At 50.6% G+C, this 21,566-nt stretch overlaps 2 protein-coding genes across 7 annotated transcripts in view; one reads left to right on the forward strand and one right to left on the reverse strand.

Moving 5' to 3' along the window:
- The window catches only part of Cars2 (cysteinyl-tRNA synthetase 2, mitochondrial), a 29,020-nt gene extending 28,670 nt beyond the window's left edge, over positions 1–350 (forward strand). For both annotated transcript variants that reach the window (XM_055608393.1, XM_055608394.1), the window contains exon 15: positions 157–350. In XM_055608393.1, coding sequence (XP_055464368.1) covers positions 157–228 — 72 coding nt within the window. In that variant the 3' untranslated portion in view covers positions 229–350. The remainder of the gene's footprint in view (positions 1–156) is intronic.
- A 498-nt stretch (positions 351–848) lies between these two features.
- Naxd (NAD(P)HX dehydratase) lies at positions 849–17,290 on the reverse strand. Of its 5 annotated transcripts, none has more exons than XM_055608397.1 (11): positions 17,211–17,276; positions 14,660–14,743; positions 12,013–12,163; positions 9,890–9,935; positions 8,682–8,770; positions 7,363–7,471; positions 4,269–4,319; positions 4,081–4,185; positions 3,401–3,521; positions 2,156–2,276; positions 849–1,262 (listed from the first exon to the last, which is right to left on the reverse strand). In XM_055608397.1, exons 3-11 carry the CDS (start codon positions 12,114–12,116, stop codon positions 1,112–1,114), a joined length of 897 nt encoding a protein of 298 aa, XP_055464372.1. In that variant the 5' UTR covers positions 12,117–12,163; positions 14,660–14,743; positions 17,211–17,276; the 3' UTR covers positions 849–1,111. The 5 variants fall into 5 exon arrangements, with proteins under 5 accessions (XP_055464372.1, XP_055464373.1, XP_055464371.1 ...); XM_055608398.1 differs by lacking the exon at positions 17,211–17,276 and adding an exon at positions 17,097–17,147; XM_055608396.1 differs by lacking the exon at positions 14,660–14,743 and having other exon boundaries at positions 17,211–17,290.
- Positions 17,291–21,566: the final 4,276 nt, after the last annotated feature.

Consider the following 21,566-nt stretch of genomic DNA (forward strand, 5'->3'; position numbering starts at 1 on the left):
GCTGGAAGATCTGTAAATGCGCCCTGTGGGCAAGGAGCTGGCCCTGCCGGGTAGCGCTGTCCCTCTCCTGTGGCATCCTTCTGCTTCCTCTGACTGCTTTCCGACCTGTCACCCTGAGGACCAGAAGGTGGCCTTATTCAGAGCCTTCCCCTTCAGGACAGAGGCAATACAGCCTCCACATGGGAACTGCTGGACCCAAGGACCAAACACCAGAAACCTGGAAGCTGATGGGGCAGCTGCAGTCCTAAGTGCCACCACGCCATGGCTTCTGCTCTTCTGTGATGAAAACTTTATATTAAAGTTGCCACTGTGGCTATTTAGCCAACAATAAAGTAAGCCCGTCTGCCCACTGCTGTGTGTTCAGAACTGCCTGAAGAGTTAACTGGACAGTACCATGCGGCCACATTCTTAACATTCCCTTCAGAAAGTTAGCGTCAGCTGACGTTCCAGGGTATGGCTAACTGGCCTTGTGCCGGAGGACTAGATGACACAAGGAGACATATAGAGCACCCCTTACTGACTAGGCACATAGCTGAGAGGCCACTCTAGGGAGGGAGGCTCAGTAGACAGAGAGGAGGACCACACCCAAATGCCAGTGGCACAGGTTTGCTGTCCTTCCCACAGGCCTCTAAAAGCTCTGCTGCGCACTCACTGAGTATTCTCAGCTACTTCATTAGCATCCACACACGGAGCAGAGAACTGTAAGGCCCAAGAATGTCCATGGCATCCTGTGAGCCTCAGTGAAAAACCAAACCATGTACCACAGCCACCCAAAACCTGGAGCCCTGTGAGGGGGCATCTAGTAGTGGAGGGCATGTGAGGCAGAGAACGACCACAGACTCCAAATGTCCTGTCTCAGAGCAAGCCCAGATTCAATTGGGCTGTTGGGAGGAATTTTATTCTCATTTTCTCAACTGCTGCTGAGAAGCTAAGAAAATCACAGAAGACCAGATTATTGTCATAACATCTTGAGTCTAATTTAGTCAGAATACACGGCTATGTCCTAAGTCCTGTCAGCCAGGTTAGGCCAAGACCCCGCCAACAGCAAGTGATGCTGGGCCCGTGGCTCAGCAAGCGGAGGACAGTCTGTGGTGCCTCTCAGTGCACTGGCTCAGTTCGTGAAGAGCTTGCTGAAGGCAGTTCCCACCTCCGCGATCATGTCCGTAGTGGTGGTGGAGCGCCCGTACTTCTGGAAGGCCTGATGGTTACATTCCCTTGTGAGTGTGCAAGCACCCCAGGCAGCCACCAGGAGCGGGCTGGAACTACAAGACAAGAGCACAATCAAACGCCTTCTTGCTGTAGGCCACTGGTGAGGGCTCTGGGCTCTGATTTTTTCACCCTGTTTGTAGCTTCAACTCCCAAATAGCAAACTCAAGCCAGCTGGGATTCTGAGCAGGCAGCATCACTGCAGTGAGCGCTGGCACATGGCAACATCCTCTAGGACTGGGCATGGCTCACTGGCAGAGCGCAGGCCTGAGGAACACTAGGAGGCCCTGGGTCCCGTCCCTGGAGGGGGTCAGAAGCCAACAAAGGGAAGCATTTCTCCTGTGTGTGGTGCTGGCTGGTGCTGTGGGCTTTAATGGAGCTCACCTTTTCTTAGAGTGTGGCAGAACACCTGAGGTCTCTAGGCATTCCTGCTAATCCATTGCACACCCCCGATTGGGACACAGGACAAACTAGAACCTCCCTTTGGACCACTATCCTGCAAACCCAGCAAAGTTCAAGGCCACTGACACACCATTTGCACCAGAGCGGTCATGTGGGGCTCCAGAAGCTGGGCATCCCATACCCAGTGTGTGTGGCAATAACGGTCCATAGGACAGGTCAGAGGTATGGGGATCTCCTGTGAGTTTAGCATCCTCCTGCTCTAGGGAATCAAATAGCTCTGAGGATGAGGGTCAGGAGGCCCAACCCTCCAGCTTGTGTGCTGATCCCTGCTGAGTTCCCCACATTGTGTCCTTAGCCAGGCATGGCTGCTTGGATTTTCCCCCAGTGCCAGGGTCCACCCTCAACTGCTAGGTTTGGGGCCAGCATGTGTGGGCAGGGGAACCTGGCTCCAGATGTCTCCCGTGGAGCCCTGGTAGTCCACTTGGGAAATGAGACTCAATGCTCGCGCTGCTGGGGAGCTGACAGTGACAAAGATGTGCCGTCATACCTGTTTGTTTTCTCGGGCCCAGCAAGGAGAGCCCAGTGTACCATGACGCCCAGGGAACCTGACAGCAGGTCTCCTTGCCCACCGCACCTGCGGCTGCTGCCTTCCTGGCTGCACACGAGCACTGCACAGAACAGACATGAGCAGGCATCAGCAGCCATCAGCATGAGCTGCTCCCGAGAAGAGCGGTCAGCCCAGGGCACATCCTCAGCCTCAGGTCTCAAGCCCAGCCCAAACGCCATCTCCACACCCGCCTCCAAGGTCCCAGTAGCATTCCTCAGCACCCATCATGGACCGTTAACTACTGTTACCCTTGCACATGAAAATGTGTTTCTTTGGGAAATGTTTTGAGAACTGGTGCTGCCTTTGCATGTGCTGGGATCAGGAAAGCCTCTTTGCTGTGGTCTGGGCCCTGGAACATTCTGCTCACTTCCTGTCCTGGCTACGGTGGATATGTGTGGGTTCACTTGCACGGTCACATGTCCCTCGGGGTTCTAAGAACTCTAAACTCGGGTCCCTGTCAACTCCATCCCTCACTGACAGCTGCTGGTACTGACTAGTATAGCGGCCTGGCACCTCCGAGCGCAGAGTGGCAGACGTACTAGGGACACCCACACACTCCCCCCCGCCTCCGCTCTGCTCTTAGCTGAGCAGCCTTAAGCTCTTGGGGGAAGGCAACTGACATTTTTAGCTAATGTCAGTGCTGAGGTTTCCTTCACTTTCCAGTTATAATAAGACAAAATGCAACAAAAGACTTTCAAATGACTGTTATTATGTGTGGGTGTCTTGGTGAAAGAGAGGTGACAGGCTAAGGATAGTGGCCTCGGACTATGCGGCATCTCTGGTTTAAATGTGCCTCCTAAAAATGGTTGTGTACTTTGTTTCTGTTTTTGTCTTTTGAAGACAGGACCCCACTTTGTAGCTATAGCTGTCCTGGAATTCACTATGTAGACAAGACCTCAAACACAGAGATCCACCTGCCTCTGCTTCCCGAGGACTATGATAAAAGGTGTGTAAGTGCGTGTGTATGAATGGTTTCAAATCAGCAAAGTGCAAGGCCTATGACACTTGCGAAGCCTAAAACATGTCTGGTGTCACCAGAGCCCCGCGCAAACCTTTAGGAGTGAACAGACGGACTTTAAAGCCACAGCTGGCATGTTTAATGTGTATCAACAGACGTGAATGTCTGAGAGGCTTCCAGGCTCTGGCCGGCACGGCCTCTGAGTGATGTGCAAAGTCCCCACTCACCCTGCTGGCCATTGGAGATGAGGTCGTGTTCTCCTTTCTGGACCAGGGTGATGTTCCCCAGGGCCTGGCTGAGCTTCAGTACAGACTCGCTGTGATTCGTGGTGTCCATAGGACTACTGAGCTACAACACAGGACAAGCACAGATAACCAAGTCCTCCTGGATACACAGGGTACACAGCTCCATCAAGAGCCCAGATGCTCATGTCCATAGAAACCAGGGGCACTGGTTAAGGGCTGAGGGGCAAAGAGTGGCCAGGACATCATGGTCTCAAGCCCTCTGAGGGATACTGACACCAATGTTTACTCTACAGCTTGCCCTCCTCTCGAGACGTGGCTCGACCAGGTTTGTGGGAACAATGCACATCTGATGAGGATGATGTGCACGCCTCTCCCCCACAGAGAGCACAGGCTTACGGGACACCTGCTGCCAGGATTCATGGCTTCATTTTATCTCACAGCTGACGAGCACTGCAGGACACACTGAGCAACTTGGCGAGCACAGCAGGCAGTCCCTGTCTCAAGCCCTCCATAGCACCATTCACCCAATAAAATTCACATGGAGGCATGAAAAGCATGCACGGTGGCTAGCAGAGCAAACACCCAGTGATCTGTAGGTCAGTCTCCCTGCAGAGACAGGCCATGGCTTGAGCTGGGCACAACACTGGAGCCCACAAACTCACCACAGCTTCCCAGAGTCTGCTGAACTCCACACGGTTGGGGGTGAGAATGGCCTTCTGGTAACCGTGGATGAGGCCAGGCTGCTGAGCAATCAGCCACAGGCCGTCCTGTGCAGAACAAGGGTGCACCCTCACCGGCGGGCCTCCGGGACCCCGTGCTGACTTTTTGGGTCATGAGAGGCCACACTCACCGCGTCGATGACCATGGGGAGGTCCCTGGCTTTGGTTGCTTCCAAGATGCCCTGCCGGAAAAGCAGCCAAGCTGAATGTCGTAGAGGGCAAGAGGCGTGTGCAGGCAGGCCAGCACTGCAGAGCATGGAAAGCTGAGCACATAGCCTGCCTAGCTCCGCAACGAGGGCTTAGCCGCCCCTTCTGGAACGCCAGGAATGATGTAGTTTCACGTACGGATCCCTTGCTGTCTGATAGCCAGGCTCTACAATATTTCCCAGAATTTATGCTTTACTTACTCCAGATCTTTTCCCCTAGATCTTGAGCAGTGCTTTTAGGCCATGAAACCCACCCTTATGAGTGATGTCACTGTGTTCTACATCAGCCTAAGTGACTTCTCCGTTATCTTAGGGCCAAGCCAACCCTAACACCCACAACATTATGTTCACCTCAGTCAAGCTCCCTAGACCCTCCCTCATGGCCCCTGTCTCTGAGTCAACAGTACTCATTCCTGTGAAAGAAGCAGATGCACCCTGCAGTAATCTCAATGGAAGCATGTCTGAAGTTATGCACGTGGGCTGAGTTGTTATCTGAATACTTTTTTCCAGAACTGTGCACAGCTCCAGTAAAATGATCTGGCTCAGGCTCTGAGAAGCCCTGGTCCAGCACCAGCCACTATACAATTGGGCTGAGTTTCATTCTCACCTCACACTCAACGTCTTCCTACCCACTGTAAGCCTGCAGAGGACGGTCCCACAGAACATCTACATCCCCTTAAGAGAAGGCAGAGGAGTAGGCAGCGCTTCTGCCGGTCACGGGTCACCAGAAGGCAAACTAAACAGCAGGGGCAGGCCCAGCACGCGGCACCTAGACTGGCTACCAAGACCACCTACCACTGCCAAGTGTCTAGCCCATGCTACACCGCTGGGCTCAAAGGGGGAATTTTTGGGACTTCTTGAAATCATCAGTTATCCACTTTTCTTACCATTTTATTTACATGCTTTAAAATAGCAAGTGATCATAACACTGTGGCAATTTTCCCGATAGACCTATACCTTAATCCTGCATTGAAGCTGAAAGCATCAACAGTTCCCATCTAAAATGTACTGATTCATGTACATTTATATATACACCAACGTGTCATGAGAAAACTACCTGTGGCAATCAGATGGGTAGTAAAATGCCTTAGAGTAAAGGTGCCTCCTGCCTAACCCAACCCACAGGGTGGACGCTGACCTCTGACCTCCACCCACATGGGTGGTGTACACATCCACACATGCAGCATGCACACACGAGGGGACAGAGTAAAGGTAACCGGAGCCTGACACTCAGTCCATGTTTCCCGAGTGTCCTGCTCAGAGTGACTGCTGCTATGAGGAGACACAGATAGAACTAAAAACAGCCTCTCCACATCACAGTCCATCACTGAAGGAAGTCAGGCGGAACCTGGGGCAGGAGCTGATGCAGAGGCCATGGAGGCTGCTGCTTACTGGCTTGTTCCTAATGGCTTGCTCAGCCAGCCTTCCTTCCTCCCTTCCTCCCTTCCTCCCTCCCTTCCTTCCTCCTTGCTTTTCTATAAGAATTTATTTATTTATTATGTATACACTGTCTGCATATATACCTGTACCCCAGAAGAGGGCACCAGATCTTATTGTAGATTGTTGTGAGCCACCATGTGGTTACTGGGAATTGAACTCAAGACCTCTGGCGGAGCAGCCAGTGTTCTTAACCACTGAGCCATCTCTCTAGCCCCTCAGCCTGCCTTCTTATAGGACCAGCCCAGGGATGGCACCACCCACAATGGGCTAGACCTCCCACATCAATCACCAATTAGAAAAATACCCCATCTTTTGAATGAGTTTTTCTTAATTTGGGGTCCCTCCTCTCCATGATTCTAGAGCTTGTGTCAAACTGACATAAAACTGTCAGCACACCAAGGAATGTGCCAGGGTAGGAAACATACATTTTGTCTAGCACTGGCCCAAGTGGTCCAAGCGTGGACCACTTATCATGGTCAGGGACGCGGGGCTCAGAGAAGCCCATTCCTTCTTTAACAAAGTTCTGCCTGCCTAGCTTCACGTTAACCCACAGGGTTCTGCAATTCAGATCTTAGGTCCATTTCTGATTTCACGGTATCTGGCAATGTGACACCAGGGTCTCTTCTAGTTTTCCCTGGCAGAGTAGCAGGCCACAGCTAACACCTAAACACTGGAAAGGTTTGCCACAGGGCGAGCTTAGTTCTCTCAGAAGGCTGCGTCACAGTACTGAGAGCAGCACCCTGCAAAGGCGTGCATGTGAACATACAGTATCACTCAATAAGGCACAGCCTAACAGTCCACTGTCCTGATACTGCTATTAAAAATAGTTTAAAAGTGAGAGATAGACACTCCCCACCACCGGAAAGCGTCTCTAGGACCCACAGAATAAGTTGCAGAAGAAACGTGGGTGATGACAACATTCTGGATAACCCGGGTGGGAAAGCAGCTTGTGAACAGCAGCTGAGGAACTGTATCAAAGGGTCACAGTGTTAGGAAGGCCGGACCTTTGATGTACAGGGTGCCTCCTGCAGCCTCAGCCTCTTCTGCAAATCAAGAGCCCGACTCCAAGACTGGGGAAAGCACAGGCTCCCGCAGAGACAGAGGCCCAGACACACTGTCCTTTGGGGCACCGACTTCCACCAGGATGCTGTGCAATTTGGGAAGGAGGAAAGGCTGATACGCTGCAATATGAACTACAGGAGCCACAGCATGCTGCCTGCTCCCACCACAGCCACAATTCAATTCCTCTCATGAAACTTCCGGCATTCACAGATGCACAGAGACTCAACCACAGCCAGGACCTCTGGCAAGCAGGGTCACACTAGAGACCACACAGACCTCCTGCCAAGTCTGCCCAAACCTCAGGCCTGATGCTCTCCCCTGGAGCAAAGAGACTCATCCCATCTGCTCTGTTCTGGAAGGCCCTCGCCACTCCTGGTGCCTCACCTGCCCTCTGCCCACAACACATCACCTACTTCCGAAGATTAACAACAGCGTGCACCCGAGCCTGAGGCACCGAAGACACACCTGCGCCCCGTTGTATCTGAGAGGGAGAGTGCTTAACAGTGAGCCCACTTACCCTGACGTTGTTGAGAAGAAGGTCGTCCCTACCTAGGCCAGGTCCCACGACAAGGGCATGCAGCCTGGGGAGCCATTTCTCCACCTCCTCAACAACATTAGGACTGTCACTGAAAAAAGAAAAAGGCAGATGGCTTTCTTAGGCTTTCATTTGTTGATTTTAAACCACTTTATGTGTGTGGTACTGGGCACTGTACATGTCCTGAGCATGCTAGGGAAGTGCCCTGTGCCAGTCTACGTCTCTGCCCTAAACCACTTTATTCTGAAAACAACGTGGGCCTGTGGGAACCCGTACACTAGCACAGACGCCGCGCGGTGGTTCCCTAGCCACTGTTCACGAGAGCATCCTGCACACTCCCATTCCAGAACACAATCGAGGGCTGGCTCAGCACCGGGGATTCAGTGCAGACTGGCAGCTGGGCGCCTGACGAAGAACCCTGACCTCTCCCAGGATGCAGTCTGGACCCCACCTGCACCTGACCTGCATCCCTTCAGTCCTCTCCATGTGCTGGCTTCTTTCTGTCTTAGCTTTTCAAGGCTGCTTTACTTTACTGCACTTTTTCCTGCGTGCACTACACGTGTACCCTGTCTCCGCAGAGGTTAGAGGAGGGCATCAACACCCCTGAAGCTAGAGTTAGAGATGGCTGTGAGCTGCCCTGGGGTGCCTGGACCTGAACCTGCGTGCTCTGCAAGAGCAGCCGGTGCTCTCATCTGCTGAGCATCTCTCTAGCCCCCACTTTATTTGTATGGTGGTTAAAGCGGGACAAAACAAACTCGATCCTGAGCTCCTCAGGGGTGCTGTGGTGCTCGGTGCACAGGGTGACATGTGGGCACTGTCACCACTGAAGCCTTAGGAGCTCTGGAACAGACACTGCTCAGCTCAGAGCTCCCCCCTGAACCCCACGGAACCCCAAGCATTGTGAGCATGTGCCTCAGACAACCCTGCCCACACAGGCCCCAAATGACGATGGGACTGAGTCTTCCACAGACAGCACAGCATCCACTACTTCCCCGTGCCCCAGGTCTCTCTGCTGGCCCTTTCCCTGTCTCTGCTGATGCAGTGGAGAAAACTATGGTTTTCTTTCAGTCATGTGGTCTGGGGATCAAACCTCTACTTCATGGGCTCCATTCTAAACCCTTTAAAAGTTTCTTCTGAGATAGGGTTGTTAGTTATCCAAATTGGCCTCCAATTGGAAAGCCCTTGGCCTAGTCCTAAGTCTCTGGGTGACAGGCGTGTGCCACAGGCCTGGCTTTAGTACACAGAGCAGTCAGAGCACAGCAGGCACACGCGTGAGAGCACTGTTGCAGGTAAAGACTCACAGGACTGGGTGGACGATCAGCTCCGGGCTGTAGGACTTTATCACTGGCGCGGCCTCCCTGGCACAGAACACATGGGCCAGATCTGCACCCTGAGAATGAGAGGTGGGCTTAGAGAAGGACCACAGCAGGTTTGCATGCCAGCTCTCACGCCACCTGTTACTGTTTATCCCCCAAGTCCAACTACAGATGAAAGCAGACAGCCAGTGGCTTTGGGAAAGGGAAGGTGGCATATGAAAATGCTTGGTGTCACAACAGACTGCTATCCCCTCCCAGGCTTTGGGACAAAGCCATGGCACCAGCTCTGCCTTGTCTGTCAGCCTGCCCAACATAAGCCACTTCATCCTAACTGCTCAGCCAGATTAAAGGCATCAACTGTGTACAACACAACCTAACGAGCCTCCCAGGATCCTCCTGGCAAAGTAAAGTGCGAGCTATACCTCAGTTGTGAATCCCAAAGCAATGACATGCTGTTTTTAAAGGCAAATAGAGGAGATGAAAACAAAAACAAACTCATACAAAACAAAAAAACAAACAAACAAAACCAATCAGGCATGGAGGTGAATGCCTTGAAGCCCATCACTGGGGAGGTAGAGGCAGGAGGGTTTCTGAGTTTGTGGCCAGCTTGGCTAACATGAAGAGACATTGTCTCCAAGTACAAAAGTAAACCCCAACCCCAAACAACCCCACCGTGCTGCAGGTCACCTGCTACTGCAGACAAGGCCAAAGGAGCTTTAACTGCTTCTCTAGGTCACACAATTTCCCTACAATGTCACTCCTGTATTGCTAACACAGGACATTCGCTTTAGTCCTATATAAACTGTGTGTGTGTGTGTGTGTGTGTGTGTGTGTGTGTGTGTGTGTGCGCATGTATGTGTGTGTGTGACTGTGTGTTATGGGCACATGTGGTATAGCATGTTTGGGTGTGTAGGCCAGAGGCCCAAGGAGGCATCAGGTGTCCCTGCACTCACCTGTCTCCCCGGAGGCAGGCTCTCTCAGGGAACCCGGAGCTGGGCTGGTGGCCAGAAAACCCTCCCGTCTCTGCTCTCAGCAGGGCTGGGGCATAGGCAAGTGTGGCCACGCCAGGGTTTTTCTACACGTTCTGGAATGTGACCTCAGGCCCTCATGTCTGCAGAACCGACTCCCCAGGTCCCTAAATAACCAGCTTTTAATCAGAAAAGTCCCAATGCAAGACTCTGAGGTAGACTCACCACTTTCAGAGCTGAGATTCCTGCAAAATATGGTGCACCTGTGTACCTAAAATGGAAACACTGGAGTCAACCCCTCAGTGAAGCAAACACATTTGCCAGTACTAGGTTACCAATACGAACAGGTAAGAACAATATGAATAGATAGGAATTATCAACAAGTGATACAGACTCCAGGCCCAAAACACAAACTCAACACACAGGAGATACTCAGTAAACACTCACACACGAGTCAGAACTAGAAAAACTTCACGTGGCATCTGTGATCATTCTCCAACACTGGCTTGCGTGACTGAGGTCTCTGTCCCAAGGACAAGAAAGAGCAAGCTGGCTGCAGGCTTCTGGGGGGAGAAGATGGAGAGAACCACCTGCTCAGGGCAGCCAGCAGATACTAGGTCTGCAGAGAGGGAGCACCATGTCTTCTATGAGGGACATTAGCAGGAGCCACACTAGCCACCGCAGCCTGCTGTGTGTGCCCCAGCTTCCTGCCTGTGCTCTTCTGGCCATGGCAATCTCTAAGCACAGCAGACATCCCTGGCAGGGTATTCAAGGATGGAGAGACTGTGCTCACTGCCACTGTATGTCCAGGGACAAATGCTGAGCACACATGGCCTAGTCTCCATGTGAGCTGGGCATCCACAGCAGTCAGCAGTGTGGGTCCAGATCAGCAGAGAAGGAACCACACACTCTCCTTCTCCACAGACAGATGTGCTTCACAAGACACTCAACGCAGCAGAAGCTGCCTAGGCCCACAGAGCTCGAATAGTACATGGAAGCCACTGGGGTGCAAACAAGCTGAGATGGTATCAGAGGCCCACACATGAGGGCAGCCTTAAGCAGGATTAATGGAACATACCACAACCAAAACCACATACACCTACCCTGGAGAAATGGCAGGATTCTAGGGCAGATGACTCGGATGAGTACAGCACAAGACGACGGTACTTAAAATGCACACTGACTGTGTGCACAGAAGGCATGATCTCTAGATTAGCACAGCAGGCGCTACAACTGAGGCCCAGGCAGCCCACAGCCGGCTGGTCGCCAACACAGTACATCGGGGAACCTGCAGGGAGGCTCACCTGCCAAAGCATTCCCACCTACCGACAGAGTATGGAGGAAGCCAGGAGAGTAAACACAACAGAATCCACAATACATGCAACTAAATTTACCAGCTAAGAGTTCAGCTGGAAATTCTGAATCCAATTAGGAATGAACATTCAGAGGGAAAAGCAGAGCCTGTGGCTGGAACCACGTGGCGGTTCTGTCACCACTGCCCTCACCAGCTGCTGTGAAATCTGTGAAGCACAGTACGGGGGGAAAAGGTGAGCGCTGGCTGAATTTCCGAGTAGGAAGACATTCCAAAGTAATCAAAGGAAAAGCTGAGAAAGGTGGGAAGGAAAAAGGGAAACCCGGGCGAGATGACGAGTAAATAGCAAGGCTGAATGGGGCACACCTGTACCCCTGCGTCTGGGAGCATGAGACACAGGATTTCGAGTTTTGAGGCCAGCCCCATGGGAAACTGTCTCAAGTGATGAAGCTACAGGTTTGGAGGGGAGTGACCCGGGTGTAGGCAGAGAGCAAGCAGACTCTCAATAGGAACCAGGAGGAACGGGGCCAGAGGCAGAACTCACAGGCAAGGACAGATTACAGGTCCTTACACACTACACACAGCCACAAAGTATAAAGAAAGAAGGTAAAATGGGTCCCAACAAAACTACGGTCTACAGGACACAGTAAGCAACGCAGAAACGCCTTCAACGTGTGTGGCACCCCAGGGGCTGCTGAGCGCTCATGCTCATGACAGAAACAGCACAGCATGCAATAACCAAAGTAACGTGCAAAAACCTCTAAAAGGTTGCCCAGGCCCATGGGAGCTTGCAGCCCTTCCTCTGCACGGCGTTAGGATTCGGGGATCCACAGCATGACATCAACACCAACACTTAGCAGCAAGCCAGTTGGCTGGGCATGACCAATGAGAAGGACTTCGCACGCTATCAGACTGCATTTGAAAATGGTCACTGCATCCTGACAGACGGATGGAGGGTGGATGGACGGACAGATGGGGGCAGGGAGGTGGGCAGACAGATGGCAGATGCAGGCAGGCAGGCAGGAGGGGTACTCACTCTTGGCAGCCCCCAACTATGCCTATTCTTCCATCCTGCCCCTTGTGCTTCTTCGACGTTAGAGCAGGCACAATGTTTCTCACCAGCTGAGAAAGGTTTTCCATGTCCTCTGTCGAGTGTGCTGCACGGAGGGAGAATGCTCTGTGTAGCGCTGCAGAACAGAGACAAAGTCACTGGAGACTCACAGTAGCCCACCATCCACACGCTTCCCAAAGCTGAGCGTATGACCTCTCCACTTTATCAGCGGTTTCGCTCTCGGTTCTTAGGGTAAGTGATGGTCAGAAATGACAGCATAAACAGCAGCACACTGGACAGACACCCCCGCTGTCTGTCACAACAGGAGACAACAGGACACACACTTCATCTTCCAGAAGGTTTTATCACCCTAAAAATACAGATCATCACTGAACACATTCTGTTCTTTCATTTCAATGCCAGCCTTTCAGGCCTGCGAGGGCCCTCTCTGCACACCTGGGAAAGCAAGCTCCCATTTGCAGCCCTCAGTGCTGCTCAGAAGTCTGACAGACCCATCCCATTATTCCCAATGGCAACAGCTAGCTACTAATTAAACGTGCAGGACCATGTAAGTCAGGTTCAAGGTGGCACTGTGGCTTACCGCACCACGTTGGTCCTGTCTAATTACCTCCATCTTAATTGGCCTTTCTTGAAAAGCATCCTGTCGATGTGTGCTCTGTCTGGACACTGACATCAGCTCCGCTGTATACTCCACAGAGCCCAAAGCATACACTCCCTAGAATCATAAAGCTTGTGTCTGTGCACACTATCTAGAGAGTCTATAGAACTTAAGGATCTCTGCAAACATAAACATAAACGGAGCACTCTCCTAGAAAAGCCACTGAGGATGAAGCTCCCTCAGCTCCTTGGGAAAGCCATTTCAGGCTCTTCCAGCCTCATTTTCCTTAAGGTTTACTCAATAAAATGTTGCACTGTTTTCCATGGGGGTGTGGGTGAGGTGGGGTATGTGTATGCACGTGAAGGCCAAAGGTCAATCCTGGAACTGTTCTTCAGGAGCTGTCCATCTTGTTCTTTTCCCCTTTGTGTGTGTGTAAACAAGTGTGCACATGTGAACTGTAGGTTTATGGAGGCCACAGGCCAATGTGGGGTGTTCTCCTCAGCCACTCCCCCACCTTACTTTTTGAGCCAGGATCTTTCTGAGCCCACAGCTGTTCCTTTTGGCTAAACTGGATGCACAGGAAGTCCAGGATCTGCCGGCACGCGCCTCCCCAGCACAGGTCCCCAAGCCTGAGCAGCAATCCCTTCACTGTGCCGTTGCCCAGCCCCACCCTACTTTTTGAGCCAGGGTCTCTCATTAGGCCCTGGGCCTTGCCGATTATGCTCAACTGGCTGGCCAATGAGCCCCAGGGCCCCTCCTGTGGGCCCTCCCAGCACCAGGATCACACACACATGCGCCATGCCTGATGTTTCATAGGGGCTGGGGCTAGCACCGGTCTCTATCTTATTGGTAAGCACTTCAGGCGCTTTCTGGACTGCGGGATCTGACTTCACAAGAACACATACAGCCCCAAATGTAGACAGTACTGATTAACACCAACCCAACCTCCTTTACCAACGTCCAAGCCCACACAATATGAAAATGGGACCTGGTCCACAGGGAACTTCTGGCAGAGAAAGGCTTGCTTCTGCTCTCTGTGCCCGTCATCGAGAGCCACATTCTGACCCAAGCGGTCCCTCCCACCCAGACCGAGCTGCTCATTCTTGCCTCTCCTCGGCACCCTACCTGCCACCAGCACGCCCGGCCTGTCCTGTCTTTACCACAAAGGACAGCGCAAGCCCTCTCCTGGCTCCCGGGACACACTTAATGAAAACATCAGTGTAACTATATCACCTGCACAGGACTCAAAGTCCTCTGCAGTGGGAGAGACAGCTGAGAAGCCAGCTTGTGTCTGTCCCAAGGGCGAACACTGCTCTTCCCCTCAGCCACTCCTCACGCATCTGAAACCTGCCCACACCGGGGAAGAAACCCTTCTCCTAAAAGCCTCTCCTATTACTCGGGGCAAAAGCATGTTGTCCCAATCGTGGTTGAGAACGATGTGCCAGGCTGAACATGACACTGCTCATTAACAGTTAATGACCATCTACTTACAGATGAGGAGACAGGCCTCAGAGGTGTTAAGATACTATGGCCAGCTGCTAGGCAAAGCTGGCACCTCTGGAGCAAATGCCTCCATTTTTGTCCCTTTAGAATTGTTCCTTCTGTTTGCGTTAATACTAGAAGAAACTTGTAGGGGCAACCGGGTCACTAAGTCACTATGACCGTTCTTTTAGACAGCTAAAGTAATGACTCATTGAGCAGGCCCAGAAACGTTCTGTCTACCACGTTTATGAGCCCCAACTGAGTACAGCAAGAAAGGTTTGCATCTATCATCTTCATCCTCTGATTAAGGACTCTCTTACCTTCGCTAAGCAGCACAGAAACACATCTAGCATCTTTCCTTCTTGAATAACCTAAAAGTACACCTTAAACTAGGATGTTTAAACTCTTGCCCCTGCAGCACTTTCCTGCAGGAAGAGGAATTTTCTCCCCCAGTGGAATCTTTCCCCTCGCACTTAGAGAGGGCACTGCTCTAGGAAAAACTCCAGTTGGGTCCTTTCTCCAATCTCTTACCTCCCAGCTGTGCTTTCTGACTCAGCACTCACAAAGACACGAACTCAATGTGTTCCATTACACCATTTTACCAAATGTGGCCACCTGAAGGCAAAAAAATTTGTTCTTTAACCAAATGATTCACCTGTTTAACCAAAAGAGGCAAACCTTTCTCAGCTGTTCTCTACAATCTGTCAGGAAGTACAGCATGTTCCGTTTTTAACTAGAACTGTATGAATGCCAAATAAAATCCCAACCCCCAATCAGCACGGCCCTCGCCTGAGTCTGCCCCAGTCCTCTGAAGCAGGCGTATCTACCACACGATGTTTCTACATGCGAGTGAGCTGACCAGAACGCCTCAATTGTGGAGAGATGGAACACTGTAAGACAAGAGCCAAATTATCCCAGGCTATTTTAGGGACTTACTATTTACTTGTTTTAACTTCTGTCTGTGGCCTAACATTCTTGTGTTAAGCAAACTTCCCACATGGTATCACAAAGTCCACAGACCTCAGTTCTGGTTATCTTCTGCACAGCAAAGTCACCCGGGAACAGGGAGTCTCAACTGAAGGATAACGCAGATCCAGTAGCCTACGGCCCTGTCTGGGGAAACTGCCTTGAATTCTGATTGATGTGAGATTTGACTGTAAGCACTGACACCATTGGGCAGGTGATATCAGGTGGTAAAAGAAAGCAGGCTGAGTAGTAAAGGGAGTTCCTCCACCGCCTCTGGTTCATTCCTGCCTGACTCCCCTTAAAGATTACTGTGTCTTGAAAATTTAAGATGAAATAAACCTTTTCTCCACAAGCTTTTAGTCATGCTATTCATCACAGACAGCAAGCTAGAAGTCTACACCCCAAAAGCAGGGACAAGCTAAGAATACAAGCTGACACCTGAGACCAACACACATTTTCCTGCTTTGCTGTCACTGCAGAATTTGTTGGTCTGTCTTTTGTTCTGTGACTATAAACCGGTTCCACAATGGGACGCCACTAGGATAACTTGAATACAAAGCAGAAGAGCCAGGGTCGTTACATCAAGACAGAAACCTGTTAGAAAAAGGCCTGAGGAAGGTCGATTAGATTTCCCAACCCTTTACTGGATCAAGTTTTAGTTGGCTTGCTGCCACTCCTGCCGGATTTATCCAGGAAGTATTAAGAAGCCACCTAAAACGTAAACGCTGTTTACATAAGTGACTTTGTTGACAGAGCCTGGAAAAACAGGCCAAGCCTGTTTGCATTTTGTTGGCTTTAAAGAAACTGTGGCTGAGACAGACAACCATGCCTTTTTGTGCCCTAAGTGAATGTGCATTCTAAGTGGGAGCCTACGACAGCAATTCTTACACTAAGTGAGATTCACCCCAAGCACAGACAGCTTTAAGGATCTAACGCTCAGAACTCCACCTGCTCTTTGGCAAAAGTTTAGAAAGTCAATCTAGTACTGAAACCTCAGGTAAGCACCAAGAAAAGCACATTACTAAGCGGAGTGTCTGAAAATGTTAGGCAGTTACCAAGAAATGGTCTCTAAATAAAGTGGTGCTTAGAAGCCTTCTGGGTGGGACAGGCATTGCCGACGTGGAGGCACCTCTCCAGGGAATTCAGAACTACTTCAATTGAAAAACAAAGCCAAAATGTCTACACATTTTACTCCTGGACTACAGTCAACATGTTTGTGGTCCGTAGTCAAACCTTCCTAATGAATCCTACAACAAACAGTGCACTTCAGCATTTCAGCTGCTTACCCCTGGGGAATGCTGCGGAAGTCACTTCAGAGGCTCTATTTAGAGTCTACACAAAGATAGACAACAGCTCTCCCTGCCTTCTAAGTGGGATGTTGTGCTGGGGATGTTAGAAAAGTATCTATCCATAAACAGAAGAAACAAACCCATACAAGGAGATAAGGGAAACACATGAACCGTTTACCCAATCCCTGAGCTCTTCCTCTGTCCAATCTGAAAAGGCATCTACCTCCCATTCCAACTGTTGGGACGGGGTCTTAGATGTCACTGGCTGCTCTACAAAGTGAGTTCCAGGCTGCTGGCCAAGGTTACAAGAGAAACTTAAAAAAAAAAAAAAAAAAAAAAAAAAAAAAAGGGCTAAATGGGGCTCCAAATCCTGAAAGTCACTTGACTTGGCCCACCAGAACACACTCCCCAAGCGTGGGGGTTGGGGGGGGGCGAGCCACCTCCTGGCTCCACCCACCTCCTCCAAGAACTTGCAAGTTTTGAGGTAGGGCTGCCTGTCTCCAGCACACAAGGACTGGCAAGTCAATCACGCGTGTGTACGCCGAACGGCTCGCGTCTCACGGACTTCTAGCTCAGGCCTCCAACAATTCACTGGAGCCTAGTCCTCAGCCACGCCCGCCCCTCCGGCCGGCTCCCCATCGCAGGACGCGCACACGCCAGGCGGAGTCCAGCCGGCAGGGCCACCCGCCCGCAGAAGCGGCCCGGGCCGGTACCTGCGTGCAGCGGCGGCCAGTGGAGCGCGATCGCGGCGGAGAGCAGCGCCACCACGGCTGCCGCCGCCCCACAGGCGCGAACAGCCATCCGCGGGACGCCGGTATCGACCTTACCTCGCCCGCAGGCGCGGATTGCCACACTGCGTACACCCATGGCGGTCCAGCGGACTTCCGGGTTCCCAGCTGCCCCCGCGCGGCCGCCGGGCCACCGCCATTGGCCCTTCTTCTGGGTTCCTGGGGGTCGTCCCCACGCACCGCGTCTTTGAGCCACGGCTATTGGGTGTTCCCGCTGTGCTCCCGGCGGCCACAGCGCGCTGCCGGAAGAGTGCGCCTGACTAGGACTGGTCCCGCCTCCGGAGTCAACCTCTCCCCAATCACACTTTGCTCTCGGCCCACGCCCAACCCCGTGGCCCCAGATGAAGTACTGTAGCTTCTCACTGGAAAACCGTGGAGGTTTAGGGTCCCATGTTCTTTTCGCTCTGTGGTGTTTTGTTCGTGGGTGTTATGGGACAGGATTCATTTAGAGGTCAGCTTCCTTGGCAGCCTGGCTGCGGACGGACACCTGTGCTGGCCAAAGAGCTGATGTTCCTGTCCCCGGTGTGTCCCACAGCTAGGTCTACAGGCCCTAGCCTTGCATCTCTCAAACCAACTTCTGGCCCGACTCCTCGCGGACTTTGTCATCTCGTTATAAGATAGGTAACCCCGTGATTACTGCAGATCAAGACCCCACACCGGAAGCCATCCAGACTTAGCTCTTTCATACCCATGCATTTCATACCTGCACTGCGATCCTGTACGAAGCCTGGGTGATGACAATGGCCCCCTGGGTTGTTTTCTGCAAAGTGACACGAGCCGATGGCTTCAGTGTGTAAACTGGTCGATTTGACCTCCTCATGGTACGGTTGAGCAGAAGGTTTTATTGTAGATGTGAGAGAGAGAACAGCCGGGCTCATCTGGAAGAGTCCAGAGCAGAGAGAGAAGGAAGTGGTCTGAACACGGCCAGCAGACTGGACGTAGCCAGGACTGTGAGGGAGGAGAAGCAGGAGCCGAGCATAGCGATAATAGCAGGGGCTTAAGGAGAATGAGTAAGTGTGGGAAGGGTAGCCTATGAGCTGTTGGTTGTTTAGGGTAGAGGGCGAGAAGGGCTAGCACGGACTTAGAAATGTGTAATAGGTATTTGTGATACTGAAGGAGCCTGGAGACCATCATGAGCTCTGATATGCCGATACGCACCACAGATAGCCATATGTCCCTTCTGCCGGAGGTAAGGAAAATGGCTGCTTTTGGTAGAGGAGAACTGGCTTCACAACTTCCTTAGAAACACTGGCTTCTATCTAAGCCCCAGAAATCCTCCAGGCTGAGCTCATTTCTGGATATTTGGACTGCCTTTTGAGTTGGGGGAACTGGAATTTTCTTTAGAACTTTGGACATGAAGGACTGTGCAACCTTTGACATTGAGACACCAAATTGTTACCAAGTTCATGCTGGAGAACTTTGCAATCGAATTGAAAGAAAAAAAAAGTTAGTTTTAAGTTATGAGTTTGCACCAGGTCCCATTCATAGCTATTCTCATATTCTCAGAGGCATGCAGTCCTCTAAGTTGGAAATACAATTGATACTGCACTGTTCTGACACTAAAGGCTTCCAGGAGAACCCCTCCTTTCCTTTTACATTTCAGTTACCAGTTACCTGTTCAGTTCTTGAAGTTACATCACTTTTATTCCTTTCCATGCATTACTGTGGGGCAGTCTCCCTGTGTTTTCTCTATCTTAGAAGAATATTGCTCACCCAACTTTAAGACTCATGGTAATGATCTCATCTTAATTTGATCATTGACAGGTGTTGGGGCTTGGTCTGGTGCTATGTATTCAAATTCTAAACCCTTGCCCCCAACGTCAAGTTGCTACCCAGAAAAGTGCATTTTCAGGCACACCAAGTGATGCTGTGTAAACCTTGCTCCCAATTTAAGGTTAATTGGTTAATAAAAAGGCTAGACAGCCTATAGATGGGCAGAAGAAAAGTAGGTAGAGCTCTGCTTCCTGGGCTTGGACTCAGATGGCAGGAGAGGAAGCTGGAGAGAAGGAAGGCACCATCATGGCCTCATGGACCATGAGCATGTGGCCGTGAGGGCTGGCCTGATGGAACAGAAGCAGCCCCGCAAGACAAATGATGGCAAGTAACATGGGGTGTGTAGCTGGAAAATAGCAAAATAGCTTAGAGGGTTGATATCTGCCAAGCTCTAGTGCTTTAAGGCTTATTATAAATCTAAAAGGTCTTTGTGTCTTTTATTCAGGAACTAAACAGTCTGAAGTGGGGTAGAAAACCCAGCTAGATATTTAGGAGCAAAGGGGGGCTTAGCAAATCCGATCAAAAATAGTTCTTGTTATAGACGACAAAGATCCTCATTTCCAGAAACATTCATGGATACTAGGGCTTATGATCTCAAAATATCTTGGGGTGGATTCCATTCAACCCATAACACCCACTAAACAACTTTCTGGTTGTGCTTCTGACCTTGGGCAAGCAGCTTCAGGTCTCCCAGCATCCCTCGGTCCTTACCTGCTGCAGGGCATGGCTGGCATACCCTGCCCTCTACCCTGAACTTTCCGGACATTTTGGTACTCTCTGTCTCTCTAGGTGTGTGTCCCCCCCCCCCCCGCATGGCAGCCAAGTGCTGCTTCCATTTATATACTTGTATATACTTTGTATACTTTAACTTGTCTAGCATGAGAAGCAGTCCAACGTCCTCATTCCCACCTCTCCACCCCTACTTCTTCATTTTTTAAATTAAACAAAAAGCAAGGAATGTTATTTCTATAGCCTGTTTCTAGGTTGCCTAGCAACCTCTAATGTCATCACCTGCTGCTGCCAGATATATTCCCAACTTAAGAAAAACAAAACAAAACAAAACAAAACAAAAAAATCACCCACCATCTCGTGCACTTAGTCCTCTCTGTCTTTCTGTCTCTTTCTGTCTGTCATAGGTGCCCTCCTCTTTCTTTCCCCCCTCCCACTTTCCCACAATAAATCTCCTTCATACCAAATATGATGTGGTGGATTATTAATCATTATTAGCACTGGTCCCCTACAGCAACAGAATAATATTTCTTTGAAAAAAATTGGGGACTGGAAAGACAGCTCAATGATTAAGAGCAACGACTGCTTTTTACAGAGGATGTGGGTTCAATTCCCAGCACCCACATGGCAGCTCACAACTGTCTGTGGCTCTGGTTCCAGGGGATTCAATACCCTCATACAGACATGCATGCAGGCAAAACATCAATGCACATAAAATTAAAATAAATAAATTAAAATAATAATAAAAGCCAGGTGTGGTGGCACACAGTCTTGGGAGGCTGAGGTAGGCCTGGTCTACAGAGCAAGTTCTAGGACAGCCAGGGCTATACAGAGAAACCCTATCTTGAAAAACCAAAACGTGGCTGGAGAGAGGGCTCAGAGGTTAAGAGCACTGACTGCTCCGCTAGAGGTCCTACGCTCAATTCCCAGAAAACCACATGCTGGCTCACAACCATCTATAGTGAGATCTGGTGCCCTCTTCTGGTGTGTAGGTGTACATGCAGATACAACATTGTATACATAATAAAAAAATAAAAATTAAAAAAAAACAAAAACAACAATCAACCAACCACACAAGCAAATAAAACATTGTGTTAGTATCCTCTGATTTCCGTGTCACTCAGAATAAAATCCAAAGATGGTTCTGGCTTCTTAACCCTACGTTATTCCTAGTCTCTTACTACCATCCTCTCTGTGTCTGCCACACCAACGTTTGTCCTCTGTCTGGCCTACTACTCATGTGCCTTCTCATTTGTACTGTTCTTTCCTAAGGATGCATGTGATGAAGCTGCTGTTTCATTTTAATTTTATGTATGTGAATGTTTTGCCTGCCTGCACTCTGTGCAGGCCAGAGGAGAATGCTAGATTCCCTGGAGCTGGAGGTACAGGTAGTTGTGAGCTGCGGTGAGGGTGCTGGAATTCTGCCGAGCCATCTCTTTAGCCCCACTGTTGCTGTTTTTATCAAAGCCATGGCTAGAGCACTCCTCGGCCGCTCCTAGCAGCACCAGCAGTGTGCTGGCGGAGTCCCTGAGTGCAGCTCTGACACATTCGGTCCCCACTCGCCATTGTGATGACCAGCAACAAAATTTGAACCAAAGTGTCAGATGATCAAAGCTTTTCTTAGGTCTGACCTATTTGCACATGGTGCTGTGTGGGGCGTTAAAAAAAAAAAAAAAGGTGTGTGTATGCGCATTTCTTTATAACATATCAACCACAAAAAAAGAAGTAAGATGTCCCTTTGCAGGCTTCAGTCTCAGCGGAGGACTTCAGAAGCTTTTTAGCTGGAGGTGATACATCACTCTAATCCCAGCACTCGGGGGACAGTAAGATCACAATATAGCCTAGGCTATATTGTGAGAACTGTCTCAAATACAGGCAGGCAGACATACATAC

The sequence above is a fragment of the Psammomys obesus genome, unplaced genomic scaffold (assembly GCF_907164565.1).
Source record: "Psammomys obesus unplaced genomic scaffold, mPsaObe1.curated_primary_1811, whole genome shotgun sequence".
Classification (NCBI taxonomy): Eukaryota; Metazoa; Chordata; class Mammalia; order Rodentia; family Muridae; genus Psammomys; species Psammomys obesus.